General features: G+C 39.8%; 2 protein-coding genes and 1 long non-coding RNA gene across 3 annotated transcripts; 2 read left to right on the plus strand and 1 right to left on the minus strand.

The window, feature by feature from the left end:
• Window positions 1–421: 421 nt before the first annotated feature.
• On the plus strand, window positions 422–5098 carry LOC135615115 (uncharacterized). Its single transcript, XM_065113200.1, has 5 exons — window positions 422–1320; window positions 3887–3966; window positions 4112–4376; window positions 4482–4789; window positions 4907–5098. Exons 1-4 carry the CDS (start codon window positions 453–455, stop codon window positions 4766–4768), a joined length of 1500 nt encoding a protein of 499 aa, XP_064969272.1. The 5' UTR covers window positions 422–452; the 3' UTR covers window positions 4769–4789; window positions 4907–5098.
• Window positions 5099–6131: 1033 nt separating this feature from the next.
• Window positions 6132–8440, plus strand: LOC135615116 (uncharacterized). The gene is made up of 2 exons (XR_010487850.1): window positions 6132–6311; window positions 8174–8440. It is a non-coding gene; the product is annotated as an uncharacterized LOC135615116 (long non-coding RNA).
• Window positions 8441–9461: 1021 nt separating this feature from the next.
• Window positions 9462–26378, minus strand: LOC135615118 (3-isopropylmalate dehydrogenase 2, chloroplastic-like). The gene is made up of 11 exons (XM_065113207.1): window positions 26112–26378; window positions 25882–26011; window positions 25689–25800; window positions 14546–14621; window positions 14353–14441; window positions 11623–11709; window positions 11078–11194; window positions 10869–10976; window positions 10709–10762; window positions 10465–10617; window positions 9462–10052 (listed from the first exon to the last, which is right to left on the minus strand). The coding sequence occupies exons 1-11, from the start codon at window positions 26329–26331 to the stop codon at window positions 9972–9974; spliced, it is 1227 nt and encodes a 408-aa protein (XP_064969279.1). The 5' UTR covers window positions 26332–26378; the 3' UTR covers window positions 9462–9971.
• Between the last annotated feature and the right edge of the window lie 606 nt (window positions 26379–26984).

Here is a 26984-nt window from a genome sequence, read left to right on the forward strand (position 1 = left end):
ACACACACAGTAATTAGACCGCTGTCATGGCCTACATAAACATGTGGGGGCCACTTTTATCCGTGGGCCCACATAAAAATCCGGTTCCTTAAATGAACCAGTCCTGCCCGACCACTCCGTCACACGACCACACACCTACCTCTTAGACGACCGGTGGAGAGACCGGGTCCCACTGAGAATCGATCCTTTTTCTTTTCTTTTGGGCAGACGAACAATTTTCGGGTAAGTTGTCTTTCCCAAATTCGACGCAGGAGGTGGAGGGAAGTACGGATCGGAACTAACCAAAACGAAACTACTCCCAACCCAAATCTAAATCCAACTCCTCATCCATTAAGAACAGTTCGAATCCAATCATCATTAGTCTCTTCTTCCTCTATTTATCCATCTCCACGTAATTAATCTGATCCATTAATTACTTAATGACCTGTCCCTCGCCGTTAATTACTTCTTGGATGACCCACCACGCCATAACAAACAACAAGAGATCGATCTCCCGTTCCTTCTTCGACAACTCCACCATCGCCTTCTCCTCCATGGAGCGTTTCCCGGCCGGGGCCGATGTCAACGGCGACTCCCCCGCCGGCAGTCCCAGCAAAGACCCCCCCTTCCTCTACCGCGCCCGCGCCCTGGACTCCTTGGACGCCGTCAAGCAGCGCGCCTACCGATTCGACGGCCTCGGCAACTACGTCGACAAGGCCTGGGACCTCTCCGAGGCCGCCGCCTGCCCGAAGGAGTTCCACTGGTACCACGTTGAGCTCCCTCGCGGCAATGTCAAGGGCTTCCGCAACCCGCGGCTCGCCGTCTCCACCCAGTGCCTCATCGACGCCCTCTGCCCGCCCCTCAAGTTGCAGGACATCCTCGCCCTCTCCAGCAATGGGCCCTTCTGCGCCCACGTCGACGGCGCGCTCATCTTCCGCATCAACTCCCCCGGCCCCGCCGCCTCCGACTTCACCCTCCGCCTCGCCGCCCGCGTCACCGAGTCCTCCGTCATCACCGTCTCCCTCGGCCGCGTGCCCCGCCTCGGATTCTCCCCCACCGGCCAGTCCTTGCTCTCCGAGATTCCCAAGGTCGAGCGTTGCAGCGGAGACGACGATGGCGCCTCGGACAAGGCGGACGGCGGGTCCGGCAGGGTCGTCATTCCGGTGCACGTCCTCGAGTTCTTGCTCACCATGAACCATTCGGAGGAGGCCGACAACCCGGTGCCCCGGAGCGTGTCCAATCTGCTGGTGCATATAGTCGACACTCATGTGGATCATTTGCAGGACATTGTCACCAGGCTTGAGATGGAATTGGATTCGGTCGAGCTTGAATTGGATAGAGGTATTTGCTGCAACTTATTTCATCTTAGTTGAACTGTAGCTGGTTGTTCTGCAATGAGCTTGATTTTTCTTGCAATTTCTATATTGTTGACCTATTATTATACATTTTAATTGGGAACGCACTGTTGAACACTAAGGCATTAATTCTTTAAGAGCTAAGTAATGTAAAATTTTAGACATAGGTGAAGAAATAGGTTGGGTTCTTCGCACAGAAGCTAGCTGAGACTTGTTCATTATGTATGGGGCAAATCATAATGTATGGTTGACCAAACTTGACAGACATTGTTCCCATGCCAAAGAAAATATTAGTTCTAGTGATTTTAGAATAACTGTTCTGCTTTATGAATCTTAAAATGATGTGACAAATGAAATTCATATAGCTTAGGAAAAAGAAAAAATCCCTATGGAAAGTTGGGAGAATTTACAAATTAAGATTATAATTTGTATCAAGCGTATTATCATCATTCTCTCTCTCTCTCTCTCTCTCTGTAGTTATGGTGCATCTTGGATAGAATTTTGGTGCCTAATACATGGTGAAGATAGCAAATTCATGGTACGTTTGCAGTTTGGGTACTGAAGATGTACATCAAGACATGTATATTCATCTGGTTTGTGGGGTTCATATATGTTGATTTTCAATCATAATGATGATTAGTATATATTATATCATGTAGTCTCACATGATCCGGTTGGTCGAACTAATTCACCTGAAGAGAAGGCTCTTTCAATAATTTGTGACAGTTATAATAGGTTAAGACAATTTAAGATGGTATATCAGATGAAAAATGAGTCCAAGCTTCAAAACCTACTTACCTACAATGGATGCAAGAACTTGTTTTGTCCTTAAATCAGATAATTGCAACATTTAGCTCATCTTAGAGATGTCACAACTTGAATTGATATCAGGCAGTGTCATTTATTTGATATCATTCTGTTCAGGAGCCCCTTTTATTATGCCTGTCTTCTCATATCATGACATTAATTTGACTTCATAGTTTGTTAATGGAATCTGAGTTATTATCTTAAGGATTATAACCTTCTTCGAGGTCTTGGTTTTCAATTGAGATGCTGAATTTTGCAAAGAAAAACAAGTGAACATTACTAGGAAGTATATGCGTTATGTGAAACCCTATTCTCTTGCACCCTCTGGAGGCCTTTCATGGCTGAATTTTCATGGTCGACTGGTTTGGAATCTCCTAAGTTTCACAACTTTGTGCAGCTCTTACTTTATTGGATGGCTTCTAAATGGTAGATTACAATCAATTTTGTAATACTTTGTCTTCGTTGCCATTTTTATTAGCATGCTTTCAACTAAGTATATCTCTTTCTAGTCACAAAAGCGAGAACATTAGCTCGAAAATTCTCCCTTCTTTTTCACAATTTTTTTTCAGTTACTATTGACCTATGTGAAAAATTCAACACTTTCATGGGAAAAAAAGATGTAATTTCTGACCTCAGATAGATAATAGTTTGTTAAATTCCTGAATCCTAGCTGTTGGCTACTCCATCATGCTGTCAAAGCATGGTGCAATTGCAAACCATGATAGTGAATTCAGAAAGATATTGCTTAGATTGTATGTATACCAAGCAAATTATTTTTTTCTGCACAATGAAGATATTATCAAGAATAATGAGTTTACTAAGTTATGAAATTGGCTACTATTTTCAAGTGATTGTGGGTAACAAGATCTCCTTGTTTATGGTTTAGGCCATATTATGCCTATTTGACCTTTATCTGCTTTATAACAAACATTATCAAATTCTGAAATTGGTTAACTTTTTAAGTGATTGTTTGCAGCACTCCTTGTTTGTGGTTAAGTAGGCCATAGTATTCCTGTCTGACCTTTATCTACATTATTCAACAAACACGCTTTCATTATAATATAAATAATTAAATATAAACAATAATTACTGTACTTTCATGTTGTCTTCTAGTGGACATCATATTATTACTTCTCATACGTTTTAATAGTATTATCTCTTTTAGTTGGAAGCTGTAGCTTCTGCTCAACTTGGTTTGAAATTGTCATACTTCATTTCTCAATGTAGTTGGCCACTTCTCTTTTAAAGTTGACATTTTCAAAACCCTGACATGCATAGCAACCAACAACTACCTTTGTGGTATTAAACTTGTATGATTTGATGAGGAACTATGATTACAAATTGGTGGTCAAATTTCTTTGAACAAGTTATTCATACATGCTTATATACAATACTTGAACATGATTATATATGTCTTAGTTTGTTAAGCTGATTTAAATAAACTGTTTCATCTTAGTTATCAATAGTCTGTTGTTTGAAGACAGAATCCTGAGGTGTATGTGAAAAATATGACCCCAGTTATATAATTCTTCAAGTCTCTTTTATGCCATCAACAAATAATTTGCACAATTTACATTAATATACAACATCTGTACTTGCATGTTACGGTGTCCTTTCTTTTAGATTTAGAAAGTAATTTTTCTTTTGCTAAAAGAAAATTAATATCGGGTTAATTTTCTATTGTTGTCTCAATGTGTTGCTTATGCACGGTTTGCTTAAGTGCTATGCTGTCACTTCAATTGTAGGGGGTTCCTTACTAAAGAAACAAATGCTGGACGACCGAAGATTTCCAAAGATGCATCTGAACTTGCAACGTCTTCTACAGGTTCCTTAATTTTATTTATGATGAATAATAGAGAATTCGTGATGTCATCAAAAATACTACTTAATTTGCTATAGTGATTGTAGTATTTTGTTTGTGATCCATCCGCATTGGTCAAAATTAAATCCTGAAGTTACTATTATTTCAGGTAGTGTCTCATGGGGAGCAAGTGTTCCCACGTGTTAAAGAGAAGTGTGCAACCAAGAGTTGGTTTGCAAATGAAGATATCATTGCTCTTGAAGAGCTAATTAGTCGTCTTAGGAGGCTAAAAGAGAACTTGGGATTTATTGTAAATCGTGTCACAGCAGTTCAGGCAGGTCTCGATAGTTGGCAGTCAGAGCAAATAAACAGAAAGCTGTACTATCTTTCTTTTCTCTCAATCATCTTTCTTCCATTGTCTATAGTCACTGGAAGTAAGTATATTTTTCCTTTTGTTTAGTAATTCACTTTGGTCTTTCAATTTTAACAAGACATTATTTGAAGTGGTACAGTAACTTTTTTTGCATTTCCTGTTGCAGTTTTTGGAATGAATGTAGGAGGTGTACCATGGACTGGACAAAGAGATCCTGAATTACAGGATGGGTTTATTAATGTCATGATCCTATGTGCCATGGTAGTGTTTCTTCTTCTGTTATGCTTCATCTTCCCATCTCTTTATGCACATATATCTGCTTGGCAAAGAAAACATTCCTTGAAATGGAGTTGGTCTATCAATGGAAAATCATTCTTGCGAAGAAATCCTCCAAATGGCATTCGAAGGATTTCGGCAAATGGATGTTGGAGAAGTGATTACTTGCCCATCTAGAAAGATATTTGAGCCCTTGAGGTACTCTATCTCTATATTAATTATTCTTGCCAGTAAAAAATAATCAAATTATGCTTCGAATTTGAGATTCTAAAAATACCTTGTATGCTGACTAATGCATATTTGATCTTTTTGCAGTGAATTTTCCATCTCCAGCCTCTTGGAGGTGCTCTCTTAGCACTTGTTCGGCATGAATAACTAGAGAAAGATTCCTTGAATTTATTTGTAAAAATAAAACTGTTCGAGAAGCATAATTCTCAAATCGGAAGCATGGAAAGGGTTCGCGGCTGATGTACAGTTATCAATGGAAACAAAGATCATTATGCTGTAGTCCTTGAGAATTAGTTATTCATTATTGTTCGAGGATCATAGAACACCATCTCCTTCTAATAAAGGTGATCTCAGTTCCATCATGGAATGTTTTTGAATTCCCAAAACCATATTCTTTTTAACAAGGAGATGAATTACACATGCAAGAATGGTGGTGTTTATAAAGATGTGTTTCGTGTCTCCCCTGAGAAAACAGATGCTGGAAAGAATATGTATAGGATGTCATAATGCTCGCTCTCCATATGCCAACTTATTCCACTTCATACATCAGAAATTGTTGTCATCCTCTATATGGGTACCTTTTATGAGCCATTACAGGTTAGCTCGATCTGAAACTGAACTGAACCCCATCCAACATGGGAATATTCTTAGGCTTAGTAGAGAGCTGATTAGAGAAGCAGTGTCGATTAAAATTCCATGATAAGTTTTGTTTGTTTTCTGAAATTTGAGACTCGAAACATCTTAAGGAGATGGTCAGTGTGAACAACAAACAACAATTGGGCATGCCTCCATGTCAAGAACAGCAGGCACCCATTTCAATGTTCTATACAGAAACACCTTTTTTGTTCCCCTCCGATGTGTATTCGGTCCAAACTAAAATCAACACTCGCTCCACACACACAGAGAGGGCTTCAACTCGAGCTGCATGTATTGTTATAATCATTATCACACTGGACATTTCAAATTGATCTCCTCGACATAATTTATCTAAAAGATTAAAGACTTCAAACTTCATCCGATAAATCAACAAAAATATTTGTTTACCTTGTGAATATCTTGGGATTGAAGCTCGAATTTATCTCCTATCTTTGCAATAAATATATATATATATATATATATATATATATATATAATATAAAAATAAAATAATAAATGAGGAATTATTAATATTTCTTCAGGGATATCTATGAAACAACATTCTAATTTCTTTTAGCCAAAATAATTTGGATCATTATTGATATGATGACCTCTTATGTGATAACAAAGCTTTAAGAATAATTTAATCATCAAATCACGTCCGTCCACTCTTTTTCCTATAATGACGAATTTACCCAGCGGCTTCGGCTCCTTTTATCGCGTCCAAACCCTAGCCCTATAAATCCAAGAAGATAACCTCCGCTGCACACCTCGAGACCCGGCGCCGCACGGCAGGAAGAGAGATCGCGAGGGGAGTTGTCACACACTTGGCTGCTCCAACGAGATGAGGGCGAAGGTGAAAATCTTTGATCTGAGTTGTATCTTCTTATCGTCTTCTATATTTCGTTTCGTGGTTACTGTTTTAGGATCCAAACTATTTCTCCTACCCTTCTCTTTTCTTTCGCTTTGTGGTGTCTATGGAGCAGCAATGTTTTCGGAGCTGGTATCAGGTTTTCTTTATGTTTCGTTGTCGCTCAGGATCTTGATCATCGAAGTGGTCCGATTTTCTGATGTTTCTGATCCCGCACTCGGTCTTTTTGAAAGATTTTCTTCGTAAAGATGGCTTCTTTGCATGTTCTTTGAACTCGTACCGATTAGGATTTATTCGGAGTCCTTGTGAACTACATGGCCTCTTATTTGTATTCGTGACGGTTGCTGTCGACATGCGGTAGTGGTATTTGGGGGTATTTCGGATACGATGTGGGCTCTTTTATAATTTGGTCGAAAGTATAATTTGTGTTCGAAAACAAACACCGGAATATAGAATCTTGATCGTAGGATTTGGCAGTGTTCTTGGATTGCTTTTGCCTTGATCATATCCCTGTCGCAACGCATCTTTTTGTTTCTCATAGGGTTTTATTAGGGAAACAACATAGGGTAGAAAGTTATCCTTGAGAAGCATTGTTTGTGTTTTTCCTTTGTCTTGCGATACCTGATGTAATATGGGGGTTCATTTACCCATGGTTATCAGAAGTCAATCAGACCGGGCGGTCCAACTGAAAGGAATCGATACTTGATGTAATATGGGGGTTCATTTACCCATGGTTATTAGGGAAACAACATAGGATAGAAAGTTATCCTTGCGAAGCATTGTTTGTGTTTTTCCTCTGTCTTGCGATACTTGCTGTAATATAGGGGTTCATTTACCCATGGTTATCAGAAGTCAATCGAACCAGGCGGTTGGACTAAAAGAAATTGATACTTGTTGAAATATGGGAGTTCATTTACCCATGGTTATTAGGGAAACAACATAGGTTAGAAAGTTATCCTTGTGAAGCATTGTTTGTGTTTTTCCTGTCTTGCGATACTTGATGTAATATAGGGGTTCATTTACCCATGGTTATCAGAAGTCAATCGAACGGGGCGGTCGGACTAAAAGAAATCGATTAACTAGTCCGATTGGATGTGATGTGCTGAAAAATTAGAATAACTCGATCGGCCGAATCAAATCATGATAGTTCCATAAAACTGGTCTCGTTTTGTAATTTAAATTTTTCTTAATCGTTTGTGTAAGAGGATGTTTATGTCGATCATAAATTATGATCGAGTTAAAAATAAATTAAAACTGATTCTGTTTAGTATATTTATCACCGACGTTTATGTTTATAATGTTGATTGGTATTATTTGTTTATACAACTTTTCCTTTTAATTTGTTTGATATTTTTATTATATATAATTTTAAATCATTTAATATATTTTAAAATACTTTTTAATTAACCAAGTGACCCAAGGCTTCTGGATTAGGTTCTGATAACTATGCATTTACCTATTGTGCAAGGGTTTTTATCTACTCTGAAGAAACAAATAAATAAATTCCACGGTCGAAGTACTAGAATGGTCTAGAAATTCGAGTCCAAAGTAATTTTTTTATTGTAATTCCATCACGGAAGAATTATAAATCTCCAAAATAACAGAGGAAATATTGCAAATAGGGCCATTGCGATCACGGTTAGTGTAGTCCCCCAGCCCGGAGCTGCTTAAACTTTTGTACAAGTTTCTGAGTTCATCAATAACTTGAGTATGGGATCTGGTGTTTCTTGAACTACTGATGCTACTTAAATGTTCTCGGTGAAAGTTTGTGATTAGTCCAGATTGACGATTCCATTCTGCTGTGTTTTTGTTTGTTCACATAGCTGAGCTACCTTTCGTGACCGCAGTGGAAGAAGAAGCGAATGAGGAGACTCAAGAGGAAGCGACGAAAGATGAGGCAGAGATCCAAGTAAGGTGGCTGTCTCTGGGATAGTCTTCACCTGCCCATTATTGACCAGAGATCCAAGGCCTAGTATTTCCCTAATTGCTAATGTTGGCTTAGAAACCATATGTTATGCTTAGCAGGTGAGCCAATTTGTGGTTTATTCACTGTTGGGGATGATTAAACATTTCCAGTATGTTATCAGTATCTATGGATGTTCTGTTTTTTCTTATGCTGTGTGTGAAATTGTTAGTCATGTCTACTTTCCTGTTATCGATTATAATCTTTTCACCGAGGTGTTATTGGTACTAAGATTACATTGGTTATATGTATGTGAGCGACAAGCGTGACATGAAGAGAGAGTTCAAAAACCAAAAAGAATTATATCTTGAAATAAAGTTTGAGTAGTGTCGACAACGGTGAAGCTATTTGATGACATCGAGTAGTTTTTCCTTCCATCATCAGTGGGTTCATCGTCGAGAGTTATTTATCTAAAGCTTTCGAGAGTGACACACATATCTTGGCAGAGAGTCTTATGTCTTGCTAATCCAAAGGACATTATAGATCCCTTTGCTGAATTTTTGGAAAGCAATCTTGTATCTAACTTTGGTAAGAAAGAGTGCATTCGGTTCAAGAAAATTTCTCTTGTGAAATGAACTTTGGCCAGTTTATTACCATATCTACAAGATATGTGAAAATGCATTCGGTTCCTATATACGTAAATTCCAACATACTACTACGTTATGGATAACACTGTACATAAAAACAACACTGCATTCATCATCCATGCTAAAATAAAATATACATGTTCCATGCAATGCTACAAAATAATTGATTAATAAACAGGGATAATAACCAACATTAATTTTTGTACATTGCATGGCAAATCCTTCGAGGTAATACCGAGCAGCTTGCCTACGTAACAATGTATAATTTCGACGATAAGAAAACAAAAACCCACAAAGGATCTCTGATCCCACGTCGCCATTCTATTCCAATAATTAATTATATAGAGTAAAGAAGGCAAAGACTGAAGTATGGCCAAGGAAAGGGTACACTGTCAAAAGATAAAAGAAGAATTTTCCAGCCATAATTATTACTGTAAATGAAACATGCCTCCGAGTTGTAATTAGATGACCAACCTGTTCTTCTACATCGAATCATCTAGTAGTTGAGTTATTCGATGGATTTAAAACGTACTCATTTATAGCTGAAGCTATTCTAGCATGTCATCTAAACTAGCAAAATGATGATGGATACAACAACAGAATGTCCATAACTCATGGCCTCAAAACAAATAAAATCACAACACCAATGTGCAATGTTTAGCGACAGACGTATATAATCCATCCATGACAATAGAAAAGAAATAATTAAAAAATCGGTCCTCACTTCAGAAGTTATCTTGATTCATCTGTCTCATTGTACTCGGGTGCCGCTCACCATGTATCACTAGCGAAATGATGATGGATAGAACAACAGAATTCGTCCATGACAATAAAATAGAACTACTTATTAATTCGGTCCTCACTTCAGAAATTATCTTGATTCATCTGTCTCATTGTACTCGGGTGCCGCTCACCATGTATCACTAGCAAAATGATGATGGATAGAACAACAGAATTCGTCCATGACAATAAAATAGAACCACTTATTAATTCGGTCCTCAGTTCAGAAATTATCTTGATTCGTCTGTCTCATTGTACTAGGGTGCCCCTCACCATGTATCACTAGCAAAATGATGATGGATAGAACAGAATGTATCAGTGCAGAGCAGCCACCTGTTTCCCAGCTTCGACAGATCTAAGCACTTCTTCTCCCATCTGCTTGCAGCCGACCAACGTCTGCAAAACAAAGGAACACATAATGCACTGTCAGATGGAACATCAAGTTTTCCATCATAACATACCAGGCTCAAATTTGATTGTAGAAATCAATGAGGCCACTTTTAGTACTTCACTAAAGAACACTTTGACCAGCTTCCAAGACTTGGTTCAACTAAATGAGTATTTAGCTGAGTAACGCGTGCTCAGGATTTTGCAGTCACGCCTGTCTTGAAGATATTAATTGCTGGCTAACATATAATGACTAATTGTCCAAGGCAGAAGCCAATCCACATGTATAGGATAAGCTTGCAGGTTGTATTTCTTGTAAATCAATCGTTTAAAAACTCAATCCCAAGTGTTAAAAGAAGCTGTTTTCAGGTTATAGAAAATGAAACTTAAATTAATTGCAAATTCAAATAGATCCATTTACCGTTCCGCCAGAAAAAATATCACCAGTTCGGAACCCTCTGTTCAAGGTATTTATAACTGCAGCTTCGATACTCTTTGCAGCTTCCTCTTCACCTAGTCCATATCGCAATAGCATCGCAGCGCTCAGTACCGTCGCTAATGGATTCGCTTTGTCCTAAAATTAAGGTAAGGAAGATTCTGTATTAAGATGCACTAAATCTAGAGAGTAGAATATAGAGCGAGATGAGATGGGTTATGAATCTAACCTGGCCAGCGATATCTGGAGCAGAGCCATGGATGGGCTCAAAAAGCCCAGGACCCTAAGAAGAATTGGGGAACAAAAATAATGAAATAAACATTGATCTACATGAATCCATGTAAGCGTATTAACTTGGAAAACTAAGGAAACCGCAGATTTACGCATACCAAATCACCAATGCTGGCAGATGGAAGCATACCGATGCTTCCAGTAAGCATGGATGCTTCATCGGACAATATGTCACCAAATATGTTATTTGTCACAATAGTATCAAACTGCAAATTATGTTTAAAAATATTAACTGATGGTAAATATCATGTAGCATCATGTGCACTATGAGCTCAAATACCCAAGTTTCATGAAGAAAAGAAAATACCTGTTTTGGGTTTCGAATAAGTTGCATTGCTGCATTGTCCACATACATGTGGGACAACTCAACATCAGGGAACTCAGAAGCCAGCCCATTCACCCTTTTCCTCCATAGCATCGAAGCCTAAAATTCAATAGCATACTAGATTGGAATATAATTCTAATCCAACAAAAACAAAAATTATTCTAATCCAAAACAACCAAATACTGCAACTCTTTATTGAAGTTGTACTTGACTTGAACAGTAATTAAGAATATCATGAACTGGTAAATATCATGAAGTGCTCAAAAAATGTGGTATGAATATGAATGATGTTCCAATGGCTGTTCCAAAATGCACATTTGAGGTATTACTTACAAACTTAAACTGGAAAAACAAAAACAAAAAAAAACTTTTATAAATCTTCAATATTAGTAGCAGTCGTTTAGGTGTAAGGTTAGAGTGGCAATTACAAAATTATTTTGGAACAGATATTATGATTCTTATCGTTAGTATGCAAGTCTCACTTGGAAGTTAACCTATCTATGTATCATGAGTTCCTGCAAGAGTACCTCCAAAACGTTGGCTTTGTCAACAGAGCACAACTTGCCATGTCGTTTTCGAGCAACCTCAAATGCTACTCGTGCAATTCGGTCAATCTGCGGGGGAATTGCTAGAAATAGTCAAAAATATTTGCAAGAAACAAAATGCATATAAACTTAAGAAAAGGCAATCTAAAGATGACACGAGCACATGTTTCCTATTAATTATCAAAAGATACACTTTCATGTTGTTTCTACTTATTATCACCTCCTAATTATAGACTTGTTATTAGTGCCTTGGTACTTGCAAAGCATAGTTTTATAACCTACTGTATTCAAGAGGCTGTGACTTAAAATTACAAATATGAAGAAAGCATAAGTAGCCTTTTTGAAAAGAACATACTATATTGTGAATTAACAAATTCTACAGTTCAATCATTAGTCATATGTTTGTTGAAAGAAGATAACTAAATACAAGAAAAAAGTTGAGATACAGACAACTGAAATCCATCTTGCACAATGTGCACAAGAAAGAAAATGCAAGTCCAGGCACAGACACCAAGTGTCATAACTAAAGGTTCTTTTAAGACAGTTTCTAGAATCAATAGATATTCTAGGCTAAGCTAACTGCAGCATGTTGATAGAACTCTCTGTCATTTAGTAGCTCTTGGTGCATAAACATTCATTTTCTTGCTTCACAATTATCATATATCCAGTTGTATAAGCTTAAATGAGCTTGTACTGGAGAAATTTCAAAATCCTCAAACTTCAATACTGTTTTATTTCAAAGTTCAGATTTCTTTTTTTTTTTTGCCAGTTTCAGGTCCAGCCAGTAGTCTAACTCACATGCTTTTCAATGGTCAATAACAAGTATAATTTTATCATGTTTAAAAGTTAAAACATGTAAGTTCTTTATGCCCATTTTGTAAAATTTTCATAGCAACCGACCATCAAGCAGATCTTTGCATTTACATCCTTTGTCCATGTGGAATCTGGAAAATTACAGTTTTGGAAAGAAAATAAAGAAAGCAGGAAATGAGTTTTGTCAGGATGGGAGTAAGTCCCGGGTAAATGAGGACCATGAGGAGTATATTATGTTAACGCTCACCTTCAATAACTGACATAGAGCCTGTATCAGGCCCCACTTGAGACTAAATCAACTGCAACTTTTGAGTTTATTAAGATGGCCGAAAGTATATCTAAAACGAATCAGTTTAAGCAGGTCTCCTCGAGACCGATAACTATCTTTTTAAAATAGGTTTCAACTGCTGTAACCAGAGTTCAAACCAGGTTTCTGCCTTGTTTCTCAATAAATTAATGGAGAACTTGCATATCATATAATTTTCATATGGTTAACATATCAAACAATTATTTACATAGTATTTTATCTGGTCTTAATCAGCCTGACTAGAATGTGAATGAGCCTTTCATTTTGATCTATGTATCTGTTTCCATAGTACAATTTGGTGTCTGAAACTGATATTGCCAAAGCTTTATTCAGAATCATACATGCAAAATAAGTTGTCCACAATAACACTAAATTCTCTATTACATTTGATGCTGCTTTTGCAAAGTGCTGAAAACCTTGATCTTTCTTTGGTTCATTTAACTAAATAGCCATAAAGGAAACTGTATAATAGAAGAGATTTTTTAATCTTCAATGTTTAGAAGCACGGTAAGGCACAAGAGGCAGCAAGACAATTTTACCCTCACTTCAACTGAGGCCCATAGGCTTTGTGAGGCATATGCTTTAGACACATTTAGTAAGCTTTTCCAAGAAGCCCACACAATGAAAAGGCATGCCCTATGTAATTCCTTATAAAAACTTCATCATTTTTAAGTATTCTCATTTTTGAACATTGAGCTTACGAGTTGTTTTGATTTAATGTTTATGTTCAGATCCCATTATCTTTATAATGCTGGATTTTCAATGATTTCATTTGAGACAAATTTCTTTTATATAATTATACAACTATAATCCTAAATGATGTCCTGAGTTAGTTATTATTATTGTCACTTATCCATAAAATCTGCTTCTCTTAATTAATGAAGATTTTTACCTATCTTTCTGCTACTTAAATTTGCAATTAATAAGCAAAAGCAAAGTTTTGATTAAACTCTCCGTAAATGGTACATGCATCTATTTTTTGTTAATCCTTAAGATCAGTTTTTATATATTTTCATGCTAAAAGAACCATGAGTTTACAAAGTTGTGTGTTCAATGATTCTAATCGCCAAGAAACCTTCGCATATTAAGCCTTAAGCTTTAACAAGGTGTTTGTCATGAGCATTTATTCTTATGTCACAGCATCCAACCCTTTTTTTCTCTTATCATTCTTCCTTAGTAACTTGCAATGAGAGTGGCCACAGGATATACCTTATTTCGTTATAACTTTTTTCATTTCTTTCTTTCAGGGGTGGGAAAGGGTTACAAGTGAGAAAAAGCACTCAAAAAGCAACATTAACCGTCGCAATCTTTGTTAAATTTGCTCAAGTGTACCAGCAAAGTATCATTACTTTATGAGCAACTAAAATGTTGATGGGATCATGGGACCTTTAAGTACTTTGTCTTTGGTGGGCATATATAATCTTTATGAAAGACATATTTCAAAGAACCTGAACACAAATAATGAAAGTCTTCTTTACAGAGAACAACAAAAGCACATGTAAAAACAGAACAGAGAAATTAATGATGCAAGCTCAAAAAAATCTAGAATAAGACTAGAATAAATAAAAATGAATCAGTTTGATTTTTAGCACCTCAGAAGCAGAATAGACTTCAGTGTTGAATCCAATGTCCTCACCCCTGTCATTGGATCCAAAACCTCTTGGTTTTCCAAAATAAATTCCTAAGAGTGACCAACTTGTTATGGTTTATCTCACATTCTCTAAAATCATGGCACCAAGCCAGTTTTACAATTAAAATTAAAAATAAACCACATTAAACATTCACCTCCAGTAAGCTCTCTCACAACCATTATGTCGACTCCCTCTGCCACCTCTTTCTTCAAAGTCGATGAGTCTACTAGCTGATGAAAAGAACACAATACTGTATGATAAGGGAAGATGAACATCAATAATTCACTATGCTTATTATAAGATCAGATACTTTTAGGACAAGGTAGAAGTGCAAAAATGAATCAGTGCATCTAAGTTAAACAATATATAATCAAGAATACTATCAGAAAAAAAGCAAATAGGAAAAACACAAGCATTTAATTTACTAACAAAGCTGCAAGTTATCCACAAGTTTGTCTCAATGTAAGGCAACACAAAGATTGAATTAAATAAATTCAGAAGTGATGCAGTGATAGGAAACAAATAAAAGAATGATTTAATTTACTAACAAAGCTGCAAGATATCCACAAGTATGTATGAAAGCCAACACAAGATTGAATTAAATAAATTCAGAAGTGATGCGATGATAGGAAACATATAAAGGGGTAGTATATCAGAAAATATTTAAATAGAAGGTTGAAATACAAAGAAATATCGCCTGATCAAACCTAAAATATAATAAACACTCGATAACATTATAAACACTAATAAGAATGTTATCTGCTCTTTGAGAAACATGCAATGCAAGTCGCCCACAAAGTGTAATGATTCAGGAGCAATTTAATTGGTTTATTAATAAAATTAATTTGATTAGTTTATGGATATTTTGCATATGTAATAAGTTGTCACATGATAACATATGCTCAACGAGAAGAAAAACGAAACAAATGCAAAAAAAAAAAAAATATCAGATTAGAACTTTATTTCTTTATTGAAAATTGTAAATCTTGACTGAGATTAATCTCTATAAAGATGAAAGCTTATCAATCAAGAATATCATGAAGAGAGAGTCAATATTATTACTTTTTTAAAGAAAATATATTACATATTTAATTTGATACAATTGTAATCTTTCTTACGTCTATATTTTCCTTTTTATTCTTGTATTTGGACCTATAAAAAAGGACTAAATTATTATAATGGGAATAATTAGAAGATGAATCAATAAATTGAGTTCTTTCCCACTAAGCGATGTGAGGCTACAATTATCTTTTTGATGGTATGAATTCATCATCCACGTGTGAGACATGTGAAGGTACAAGACATTCATCCTGGAAGTATTTTTCTTGAGTCAAAGTGAGTCTAGCAGTTGTCCCTTTATTTTTCTCTTATCTTTCGACTATTATCTTTCTCTTCCCATTTTTGTAGTCCTCTATCATAAAAATAAAAAAACCACCATTATTCGTCATATATTAGATTTGGTATAAAAAATCTTAGTTTAGCCAAGATAATTTATAATCAAGGTTGATTTATATCTCCACTATATGAACTTGAGACGAGTTTTTATGCAACAAAAGCATATGATATTGGAGCAATTTAGTTGGTTTATTAATAAAACAAATTTGATTGATTTAGATATATTTTGCATATGGAATAAATTATCACATGACAACATCCACTCAACAAGGAGAAAAATGAAGCAAATGCAAAAAAAAAAAACAAAAGATTAGATCTTAATTGAAAATTAAAATCTTAACTGAAGATTTGACTCCATAAAGATGAAAGTTTATCAGTCAAGAATATCATCAAGAGAAGGAGATTATTTTTCAAATAAAGTCTGAATTATTATCTTCTTCGAAGGGAACATATTATATATTTAATTTGATACGATTGTAATTTTTTATTTCTGTATTTTCCTTTTTATTCTTATACTTGAACCTACAAAAGGGGTTAGAACATTGATAAGACCTTGAAGTCTTATCATAAAAAAAGGAAGATAAAAGGGGATGATTACTTCGAGGGGATCGACCTCCTAGGGTTTGTCCACGGACTGGAATAATATTTCATTGATTACCGAAAAAAAAGAGTTACATCACTATTTATAGAGTTCCACCTAGAGTCCATCAGGACTTGGACTCTTAATAATAAATAAACATTAAATAAACCTCTATACGACTCTAACTGAACTAAACAGACTCAATAAGAATTATTCAAAAGCTCAAAAAATAAAGGGATCCTAACAATTCCTCCCCCTTCAAAACAACCTTGTCCTCAAGGTTGAGCAACATCAAACTCGGGGAGCTTCTCTTTCAGCACTTTAGTCATAGGCTATCTGCAACGCATCACAACCTGTTGATTAAGTAAGTATGGTCTCCATTTTTTTATAGTGTAAGCAATAGGTCGGTCTTTCAGTGTAGTAATCATTGCAAGAAACTCCTGACCCTGTATAATCAATTTTATCTTTGAACATTTGATATCACAAGTTAAAATCCGTCCATCAGCGATCTTTACTTCGAATCTGTCATAGCCTTCAATGTGGTGAATCAATCGGTCAACAGTCTCACTGTCCATAAAATTGTTAGTGCTACCAGTATCAATCAAAACTATAATATGTTAATGTTCTAGAGTTCCGCCAACTTTCATAGTTTACGGGTTAGAGTAGCCGATTAATGCATACATTGTATGTATGGTAGGTCCAACATCTTCATTAGAATCTATACCTTTATGATCGGAGTCCACGTTCTTAGCTTTCGGTTCCTCTCTAATTGGTTCCATCATCAGAAGTTGCCCTTGTTTACATCAATGCTTCATACTCCACTTTTCATCATAGTACAAACCCCTTTCTAATCTTTCCTTGAGTTCTTCTTGGGTTAGTCTTCGAGTGTCAGGGTTTCGGTTGGGAATATAGATAGGGCGGGTGGCTTGCTGATCATCTGATTGTTGTCACTTCTGTTTCCATTATTTTTCTTGCTAATTTTTTTCTCATGTAGATGTGCGAATGAGATCGCAGCTATCATAGTGCGGGGTTGATGAGCCTTAACTTCACATCGGATATCTGGATTAAGTCCTTCGATAAATGGACACACGAGTTGTCGTTCAGACCAATCTCTAGCTTGATTTGATAATCTTTCAAACCTACTCTGCGTTAGGATCCCTTTATTTTCTAAGCTTTTGAATAATATTTATTGAGTGTGTTTAGTTCAGTTAGAGTCGGATAGAGGTTTATTTAATGTTTATTTATTATTAAGAATCCAAGTCCTGGTGGACTCTAGGTGGAACTCTATAAATAGTTATATAACCCTTTCTTTTCGGCAATCAATGAAATATTATTCCAGTCTGTGGACAAACCTTAGGAGGCCGATCTCCTCGAAGTGATCATCCCCTTTTATCTTCCTTCTTGTACGATAAGACTTTAGGGTCTTATCATTTGGTATCAGAGCAGCGATCCTCAGCCTTCTCGCTGTAGTTATCTTCATCTTAAAAAAAAAAAGAAGAGAGAAGAAGAAGAAGTCGTAGCCACGCACCCCTACTTCCGGCCAGCCCACTCGCCGCCGCTGCTCTTCGGCCAGCGACCTACTCTACCCCGCTTCCCGGCCAGAGTCCATCACCGCCCGTCGCCTCCCACCCGAGACACCACCGCTGCCAAGAGACGACGCTGACAACGTCCATCCCAACCCTACTGCCGCAACCCCCTTGTCGATCCCAGCCCTCGGTGATCGTTGGTGATGCTGCTCCAAGCCGCGCCACCACCGCTGCCTCCTTCTCCACCGCCGCCAGCCTCCCCTTAGGTCGCAGCCGCTCGACCTCCCCTCCTCGCAGCGACCAAAACAGGGCAAACCGAGAAAGGGACGCCGCCGCTATTCCCGGCCAGCGGACCACCCCCTGGCAGCACCTAGCCTTGGCGACCCTTTGCTGCTCCTCGCCCTCGACGACCTTGCTCCCAGCCGCATCGCCACTGCTGCCTCTCAACCCCGGCAACAACCTTTCCTTCTGCGGTGCGACAAAAACAGAGCTCCCTCTGTTGTCGCAGCCCCCCGTCGATCCTAGTCGCGACCCTCGCTGCCTCCTTCTCCACCGCCACCACTGCTCCCCGGCCACCAACCTCCCTGATAAGACCCTAAAGTCTTATCGTCGCTCTGATACCAATTGATAAGACCCAACGGTCTTATCGTGGAAGTAAGGGGAGAAAAGGGAATGATAATGATCGCTTCGAGGGGATCGGCCCTCTTTGATCACTTCGAGGGGATCGGCCCTCCTTGATCACTTCGAGGAGATCGACCTCCTAGGGTTTGTACACAGAGTGGAATAACATTTCATTGATTTTCAAAAGAAAGGGTTGCATCACTATTTATAGAGTTCCACCTAGAGTCCACAGGGACTTGGACTCTTAATAATAAATAAATATTAAATAAACCTTTACCTGACTCTAACTGAACTCAATAAACAATTGAACTAAACAGACTCAACAAACATTATTCAAAAGCTCAGAAAAAGGGTCCTAACAGTTCCTCCCTCTTCAAATCAACCTTGTCCTCAAGGCTGAGCAGCATCAATCTCGAGGAACTTCTCTTTCAGCACTTTAGTCATAGACTATCTGCAATGCATCACAATTCGTTGATCAAGTATGGTATCCACTTTTTGATAGTGTAAGTAACAGGTCGGTCTTTCAGTATAGTAATCGTTGCAAGAAACTTCTGGCCTTGTATAATCAATTTTATCTTTGAACCTTTGTTATCACAAGTGAAAATCCATCCATCAACGATCTTTACTTCGAATCTGTCATAGTCTTCAATGTGGTGGGCCAATCGGTCAACAGTCTCACTGTCCATAAAATTGTTAGTGCTACCAGTATCAATCAAAACTATAATAGGCTGATGCTCCAGAGTTCCGCCAACTTCCATAGTTTGCGTGTTAGAGTAATCGGCTAATGTATGCATTGTATGTACGGTAGGTTCAACATCTTCATTAGAATTTATACTTTCATAATCGGAGTCCACATTCTTAGCTTTCGGCTCCTCTCCAATTGGTTCAATCATCAAAAGTTGCCCTTGTTTACATCGGTGCTCCATATTCCATTTTTCATCATAGTGCAAACCCCTTGCTGATCTTTCTTTGTTAATTTTTTTCTCATGTAGATTTGTAAATGAGATATCGGCTATGATAGTGCGGGGTTGACAAGCCTTAGCTTCACACCGGATCTCTGGAATAAGCCCTTCAATAAATGTATCCAGAAGTTGTTGGTCTGACCAATCTCTAGCTTGATTTGACAATCTTTCAAACCTACTATGATATTCTAACACTGTAGAAGTCTGACGAATTTTGGCGAGCTAGCAATCAACATTCTCATATTCAAATGGGCCAAAGCGAACAAGAAGTCCTCTTTTGAACTGCTCCCACGAAGGAACTCCGTAGAAAGTTTCATACCAATCGTACCACTGGATTGCATCTCCATTGAGCTGGATTGAGGCCACTTCTACCTTAGATTCTTCTGGGGTTCTGTTAAAACGGAAAAAAATTTCTGCCCTAGAGATCCAACTGGTCGGATCTCTATCTTTCCATCTCGGAAATTCCACCTTCATGTGTGAGTAGTTTGTGTCACAATCTTGGGGCCCTTTTCCAGTATTTTCTGATCTATGCAATGTAGAACTTGAGCCCTTATCTTGTTGAAATTTGCTGAGACTCTCCAGTAGGCTCTTTTTGAAATCATTAAATGTTTCTTGCAGTCGAGTTATCGGTGGCCATTGCGTAAGACTGCAAATCTGGGTTCTCAACTCCTTTTTTTTATGTCAGTCAACGGCATCAGCATTGTCAATGCGAAGTTGCTGAGGAGGTGGACACGGAGGGCAGTGCTGTGGTCACTGCTTTGGAGGAAGAGTTGCTGCCCTGTTTCTGTCGCTGCGTGGGGTGAGAGCGCCGAGGCCGGAAGGCGACTGTGTCGATGTGGCTGCAGCTGTTGGACCCAAGGGGCAATCGTTGAGCAACGGGGTTGAGGCTGCGGTGATGGTAACCTACAGTGATGGTGCGGCTGGGGTAGTGCCGCCAAGGGCTCGCCGCTGCGGTGGCTACGACGGCGCGGATAGAAGGCAGCGTTGCTTTGTCTCTGTCGCACTGCGGAAGGAGGTGCTGGTGACGCCGAGGGATCGCGTTCGATTGAGGAAACGGTGGTGACTGCGACGGTCGTGGTTGCCTTAGTTTAATCACCACGAGGAGGGATGGTCAAGCGACTACAGTTGCGACCCAAGGGGAGGCAACGATGGTGGCGCGGTTGGAGCAGTGTCGTCGACGGTAGAAGCGACGAGGGGGTTGGTCCGCTGGCCGGGAAACAGCAGCAGCGGCCCTTCTCGCTCAAGCAGGGTGGAGCATCAAGGAGGGAAGGCTGTTGGCCGGGGAGCAGCGACGACGGTGGTCACTGGCCAGAATGCAGCGGCTGCGGTGGGGCTGGCCGAAAGCAGGGGAGGCAGGGGCCCCTTTCGACCAGATGGGCAACTGGTGTCAGCAGCCACAGCAGCGGCGGCGGTGGAGAAGGAGGAGTCGGCAGTGTCACAGTGAGTTGCCCTGTTTCTGTCACTACGGATGCAGAGCAAGGGGGATCGACGGTTGGGAAGCGAGCGGCGGTCGTCGCACGATGGCTGGCAGCGGTGGTGGGTCGGCTGGGCGACGACGACCCTCGAGGGGAAGAGGAGTGCTGGAGGAGGCGCGGCTACGATCGACGAGGGGTTGCGACAACAGAGGAACTCTGTTTCTGCAACCGCTACATAAAGGGGCTGCGGCAACCGGCGGCTGCGACTCGGGGGGGGTTGGGTGCGACGGTGCTTAGTTAGGGTTGCAGCTGGGAGGCGAGCGGCGGTGATGGAGCGGCCGGGAAGCAGCAGCGACGGTGGGGAAGAAGTTGCCTTGCAGCGGCGGTTGAGAAGGGGAGCGAGGCTGCGACAGGATGAGACGCTAGCAGCATCGTCTCCTAGCAGCAGTGGTGACTCGAGTGGGAGGCGACAGCCACGGTGGACTCTGGCCGGAAGCGAGGCAGGGTCGGTCGCTGGCCGGAGAGCAGCGACGGTCGATAGTGGGCTGGCCGCAAGCAAGGGAAGCAAGGGTGCGTGGCTACGCCTTCTTCTTCTTCTCTCTCTTCTTTCTCTTCTTTCTTTCTTTCTTCTTCTTTTTTTTTTTTAATGATGAACTGCAACGAGAACGCCGAGGATCGCGACTCTGATACCAATTGATAAGACCCTAAAGTCTTATCGTCGCTCTGATACTAATTGATAAGACCCAACGGTCTTATCGTGGAAGCAAAGGGAGAAAAGGGAATGATAATGATCGCTTCGAGAGGATCGGCCTCCTTAATCGCTTCGAGAGGATCGACCCTCCTTGATCACTTCGAGGGGATCGACTCTCCTTGATCACTTCGAGGGGATCGACCTCCTAGGGTTTGTCCACAGAGTGGAATAACATTTCATTGATTGATTGATTGATTCATTGATTTTCAAAAGAAAGGGTTACATCACTATTTATAGAGTTCCACCTAGAGTCCACCAAGACTTGAACTCTTAATAATAAATAAATATTAAATAAACCTCTACCTGACTATAACTGAACTCAATAAACAATTGAACTAAACAGACTCAATAAACATTATTCAAAAGCTCAGAAAAAGGGTCCTAACACTCCCCCACTCCAGCACCGCCGCCCCTGCTTCCCGGCAGCCCGCACCCCTGCTTCCTTTCTTCCCCACCGTCACTGCAAGGCAACTCCTTCTCCACTGCCACTACTGCTTCCCGGCCGCTCGACCACCGCCGCCACTGGTCCCCAGCCAGCGACCTTCGCCTCCTCACTGCCCTATCTCGCTTGAGCGAGAAGGGCCACGGTCGCTACTTCGTAGCCAGCGGACCACCCCCTCGTCGCTTCTACTGTCGATGACGCTGCCCCCAACCGCGCCACCATCGTTGCCTCCCCTTGGGTCGCAGCCGCAGTCGCTCGACGATCCCTCCTTGCGATGATCAAAACCATGGTATGCAATTTCGAATGGTACCGCCCGGTACCGGTACGTGGACTGCCCGCTACCAGACGGAACGTGCTACAGTACACATTGTAGCAGAGCTACAATGCTACAGTAAGAGGAAGAAATATATAAAACCGCTTGGTACGCCCTGGTGTACCGCTCGATATGCCCTGGTGTACCGCTCGATACACGGTACCGTACCGTACCGAGTCAACCTCGAAACATCGGTACGGTATTGCATACCTTGATCAAAACAAGGCAACCACGACCGCCGCAGCCACCGTCGTTTCCTCAACCGCTCGCGATCTCTCAGCGTCACCAGCGCCTCCTTTCGCAGTGCGACAAAGACAGAGCAACGTTGCCTTCCATCCGCGTCGTTGCAACCACCGTAGCGGCGAGCCCTCGGTGGCACTGCCCCCAGCCGCACCACTATCGTTGCCTCCCAGCCCTCAGCAGCAACGATCCCTCCACGTAGCAACCGCAACAAGCATCACTGCCTCCCACGCAGCGACCGCAGCTACATCCTCGCATCCTCGCAGCAACTCTTCATTCTCACAGTGCTGCCACCGACCGCATCACAACAGTAGCATCGAATAGGGCAGTGATTGATGCCCTAGTCCCGACACCAGAAACATAAGTTGAGATTACAAATTTGCAATATTACGTAATGGCCACCAATAACTCAGTGAAAGCACAAATGGAAGCATTGGAAATCAAAATCGAGAATCGGCTACAAGAAACACTTAATGATTTCAAAAAAAGCCTACTAGAGAACCTCAACAAATTTCAACAAAATGGGGGCTCAAGTTCTACGTTGCACAGATATGGAAATACAGGAAAAGGACCCCAAGATTGTGACACAAACTACTCACACATGAAGGTGAAATTTCCGAGATGGGAAGATGGTGATCCGACCAGTTGGATCTCTAAGGCAAAATTTTTTTTCTGTTTTCATATAACTCCAGAAGAATCCAAGGTGGAAATAACCTCAATCCAACTAGAGGGAGATGCAATCCAGTGGTATGATTAGTATGAAACTTGCTACGGAGTTCCATCATGGGAGCAGTTCAAGAGAGGCTTCTTGTTCGCTTTGGCCCATCAGAATATGAGAACGTTGATGGACAGCTCGCCAAAATTCGTCAGACTTCTACAGTGTTAAAATATCAGAGTGATAAGACCCTAAGGTATTATTGTAAAATAAAGAAAAGAAAGGGGATGATCACTTCGAGGGGATCGACTTCCTTAATCACTTCGAGGGGATCAACCTCCTAGGGTTTGTCCATAGATTGGAATAATATTTCATTGATTGTCAAAAAGAAACGATTATTTCACTATTTATAGAGTTCCACATAGAGTCCACCAAGACTTGGACTCTTAATAATAAATAAACATCTATCCGACTCTAACTGAACTAAACAGACTCAATAAACATTATTCAAAAGCTTAGAAAATAAAGGGATCCTCAGGGATCCTAACAAATGATACCAAATGATAAGACCCTAAAGTCTTATCGTAAAAGAAGGAAGATAAAAAGGGATGATCACTTCGAGGGGATCGACCTCCTTGATCACTTCAAGGGGATCGGCTTCCTTAATCACTTCGAGGGGATCGACCTCCTAGGGTTTGTCCACGGACTGGAATAATATTTCATTGATTGCCGAAAAAAAAAAGATTACATTACTATTTGTAGAGTTTCACCTAAAGTCCACCAGGACTTGGACTCTTAATAATAAATAAACATTAAATAAACATCTATCCGACTTTAACTGAACTAAAAAGACTCAATAAACATTATTCAAAAGCTCAGAAAATAAAGGGATCCTCAGGGATCCTAACAAATGATACCAAATGATAAGATCCTAAAGTCTTATCGTAAAAGAAGGAAGATAAAAGGGGATGATCACTTCGAGGGAATCAGCCTCCTAGGGTTTGTCCACAGACTGAAATAATATTTCATTGATTGCCGAAAAAAAAAAGATTACATTACTATTTGTAGAGTTCCACCTAAAGTCCACCAGGACTTGGACTCTTAATAATAAATAAATATTAAATAAACATCTATCCGACTTTAACTGAACTAAAAAGACTCAATAAACATTATTCAAAAGCTCAGAAAATAAAGGGATCCTCAGGGATCCTAACAAATGATACCAAATGATAAGATCCTAAAGTCTTATCGTAAAAGAAGGAAGATAAAAGGGGATGATCACTTCGAGGGAATCGGCCTCCTAGGGTTTGTCCACAGACTGAAATAATATTTCATTGATTGCCGAAAAGAAAGGATTACATTACTATTTGTAGAGTTCCACCTAGAGTCCACCAGGACTTGGACTCTTAATAATAAATAAACATTAAATAAACCTCTATCCGACTCTAACTGAACTAAAAAGACTCAATAAACATTATTCAAAAGCTTATAAAATAAAGGGATCCTAACAAACATTATAATGAGAATAATTAAAAGATTAATGAATTGAATTTTTTTCCCACCTTGTGTATGAGTGGTATGAGGTCACAATTATATTTCTAATGGTATAATTTTATCGTCCGCGTGCAAGACGTGCGGAGATACGATGCCTTTATCCTAGGAGTATTCCACTTGAACTAGAACAAGTGTAGTAGTTATCTCTTTATTTTTTTATTATCTTTCTCTTCCCATCTTTCTAGCCCTCTATCATCAAAAAAAAAAAACCTGCCATTATTCGTCCTACATCAGATAACCTGACCAAGTTGAGAAGACATGCAATAGAAAATATTCTCTAAAATAATTCAGACCAAATTAGGCAAGCCTGGTCTTCTCAAAATTGTATGTAGAAAAGATCTTCAAGGCATATTAGACTCATTTGTGCAATCCACCATTGAAGTGCCATTTGGATGAAAAGACAATTGACATAGAATACTGGAACCAATTAAACACACCACCTAATTGAACTTCACAAAGAAAAATTCAGTGCAATCATCAGAAATTTAACATAATGGACAGTTGATTCACATTCATATCCTAAACAGTCAAATACGTAAAAGACACATGATAATATGTGCTCTTTTTTTATGGCCGACAACCAGAGTTAACTGTGTTCCATCCCATGGATCCGCTTGGTCCTTATTTTTGAACAGAAGTAGCAGTAGGACTTATTCTCATAAACCTTGTTAATTACCAGACAGCATATAGACCTTGCAAAAACAGAAGATAAACTATAGGAATTGCTCTTTCCAAGTCAGGCCACCTTAAGATGAAAATGGAACATGATGAACCAAAAATTCCACTTTTACTCTTAGAAAATTTAATTACAACGTCATCTAAACGTGTATAAAGCCACGGTACCTGTGGCAACACAGTAGCTGGCCTCAAGTTTGCAAACACGCCGAGACCCGCGCGAAGCTGAAGTAACCCAGTTTCGGGCTTCAGATGCTTCTCGTTAGCATCCCATTTATACCTAGAAGGAACCCCCATAAAAAGGTGTTAACCCCCGTAACCGAAGTCCAAGCCTAAAAAAATTCGGCCCATCAGCAAATACCCTCCGATGGCTCCCAAAAGGACCGCGTCCGACTCCTTGGCGGCCGCGAGGGTCTCATCCGGTAAAGGGACCCCCGTAGAATCCAGCGCCGCACCGCCGACCGGCACCTCCCGGAACCGGAACTCAATACCTGCAGAGAAAAAGCACAAGGAAGCCAACCTTCTGAGCCCTTAGATCGCAAAAACCCTAAACCCTAGGAAAAGGAAGGATCTTTTGTCAGGGTCCAATGCCTTGGAGAGAGCCAACGAGGGAAAGGACGTCCTTGGCGACGGAGACGACCTCAGGGCCGATGCCGTCCCCGGGGAGGAGGGTAATGCTGTAGCTCCGTCGGGGCGAGGCGGCGGCTGAGCAGCGGATTCTCGCCGACCGCCAAGGATGGACCAGTCTCCGCGAGCCTAGGATTAGGGTCTCGAAGGGCCGGGAAAGGTTCGCCTGCACAGCCGCCGCCATACTCAGTGCCTGTGGACTTCGAGACCCGATGAATGATAACTAAAATTAATGATAACTAAAAAGATCTTATCATTATAACTAAATTTATATCGCATCTAATGTACACTAATTGATATCTTGTTTGTTTTTCGTTCTCTAATAAGAAATTATGTACAACAATTACTAATATCCAGTACTATTTTATTCCATAATAGTAATTTTAATAATAATGGCTTTAAAAAGAAATAATCCAAGTTTCAGCTAATCAATCATATTTTTCCCATTCGGCTCGGGACAGATAATAATGCGGCCTATTCCCTTGCAAAGCATGCTAAACTTACAAGTAGGGTGTGGAAGTCTCCACGGCCTCATTCCCATCTTCTATACTTGGGTACATTCCAAATCTAGAACACTTTCCAAACTCTCAGCAACTTTACTAACGACTGATCTCAACGCACCCCAGCCATTATCTTTGCAAGTAACATTCAAATTAATTGTAAGAACATCTAAAGGAGAGAGTCTTGATTCTAAAGATACAACAGATTTTCAAAAAATATATATATATGTTGGATAAATTCCTATATGTGAATCTGACTATCAATTTCGGTACTACTAATAACATTCTAATACCTTTGTGGATGAGAAGAGCACTATGCCTGAGATAGATATGGATT

Source organism: Musa acuminata, chromosome BXJ2-6, assembly GCF_036884655.1.
Source record: "Musa acuminata AAA Group cultivar baxijiao chromosome BXJ2-6, Cavendish_Baxijiao_AAA, whole genome shotgun sequence".
Taxonomy (NCBI): Eukaryota; Viridiplantae; Streptophyta; class Magnoliopsida; order Zingiberales; family Musaceae; genus Musa; species Musa acuminata.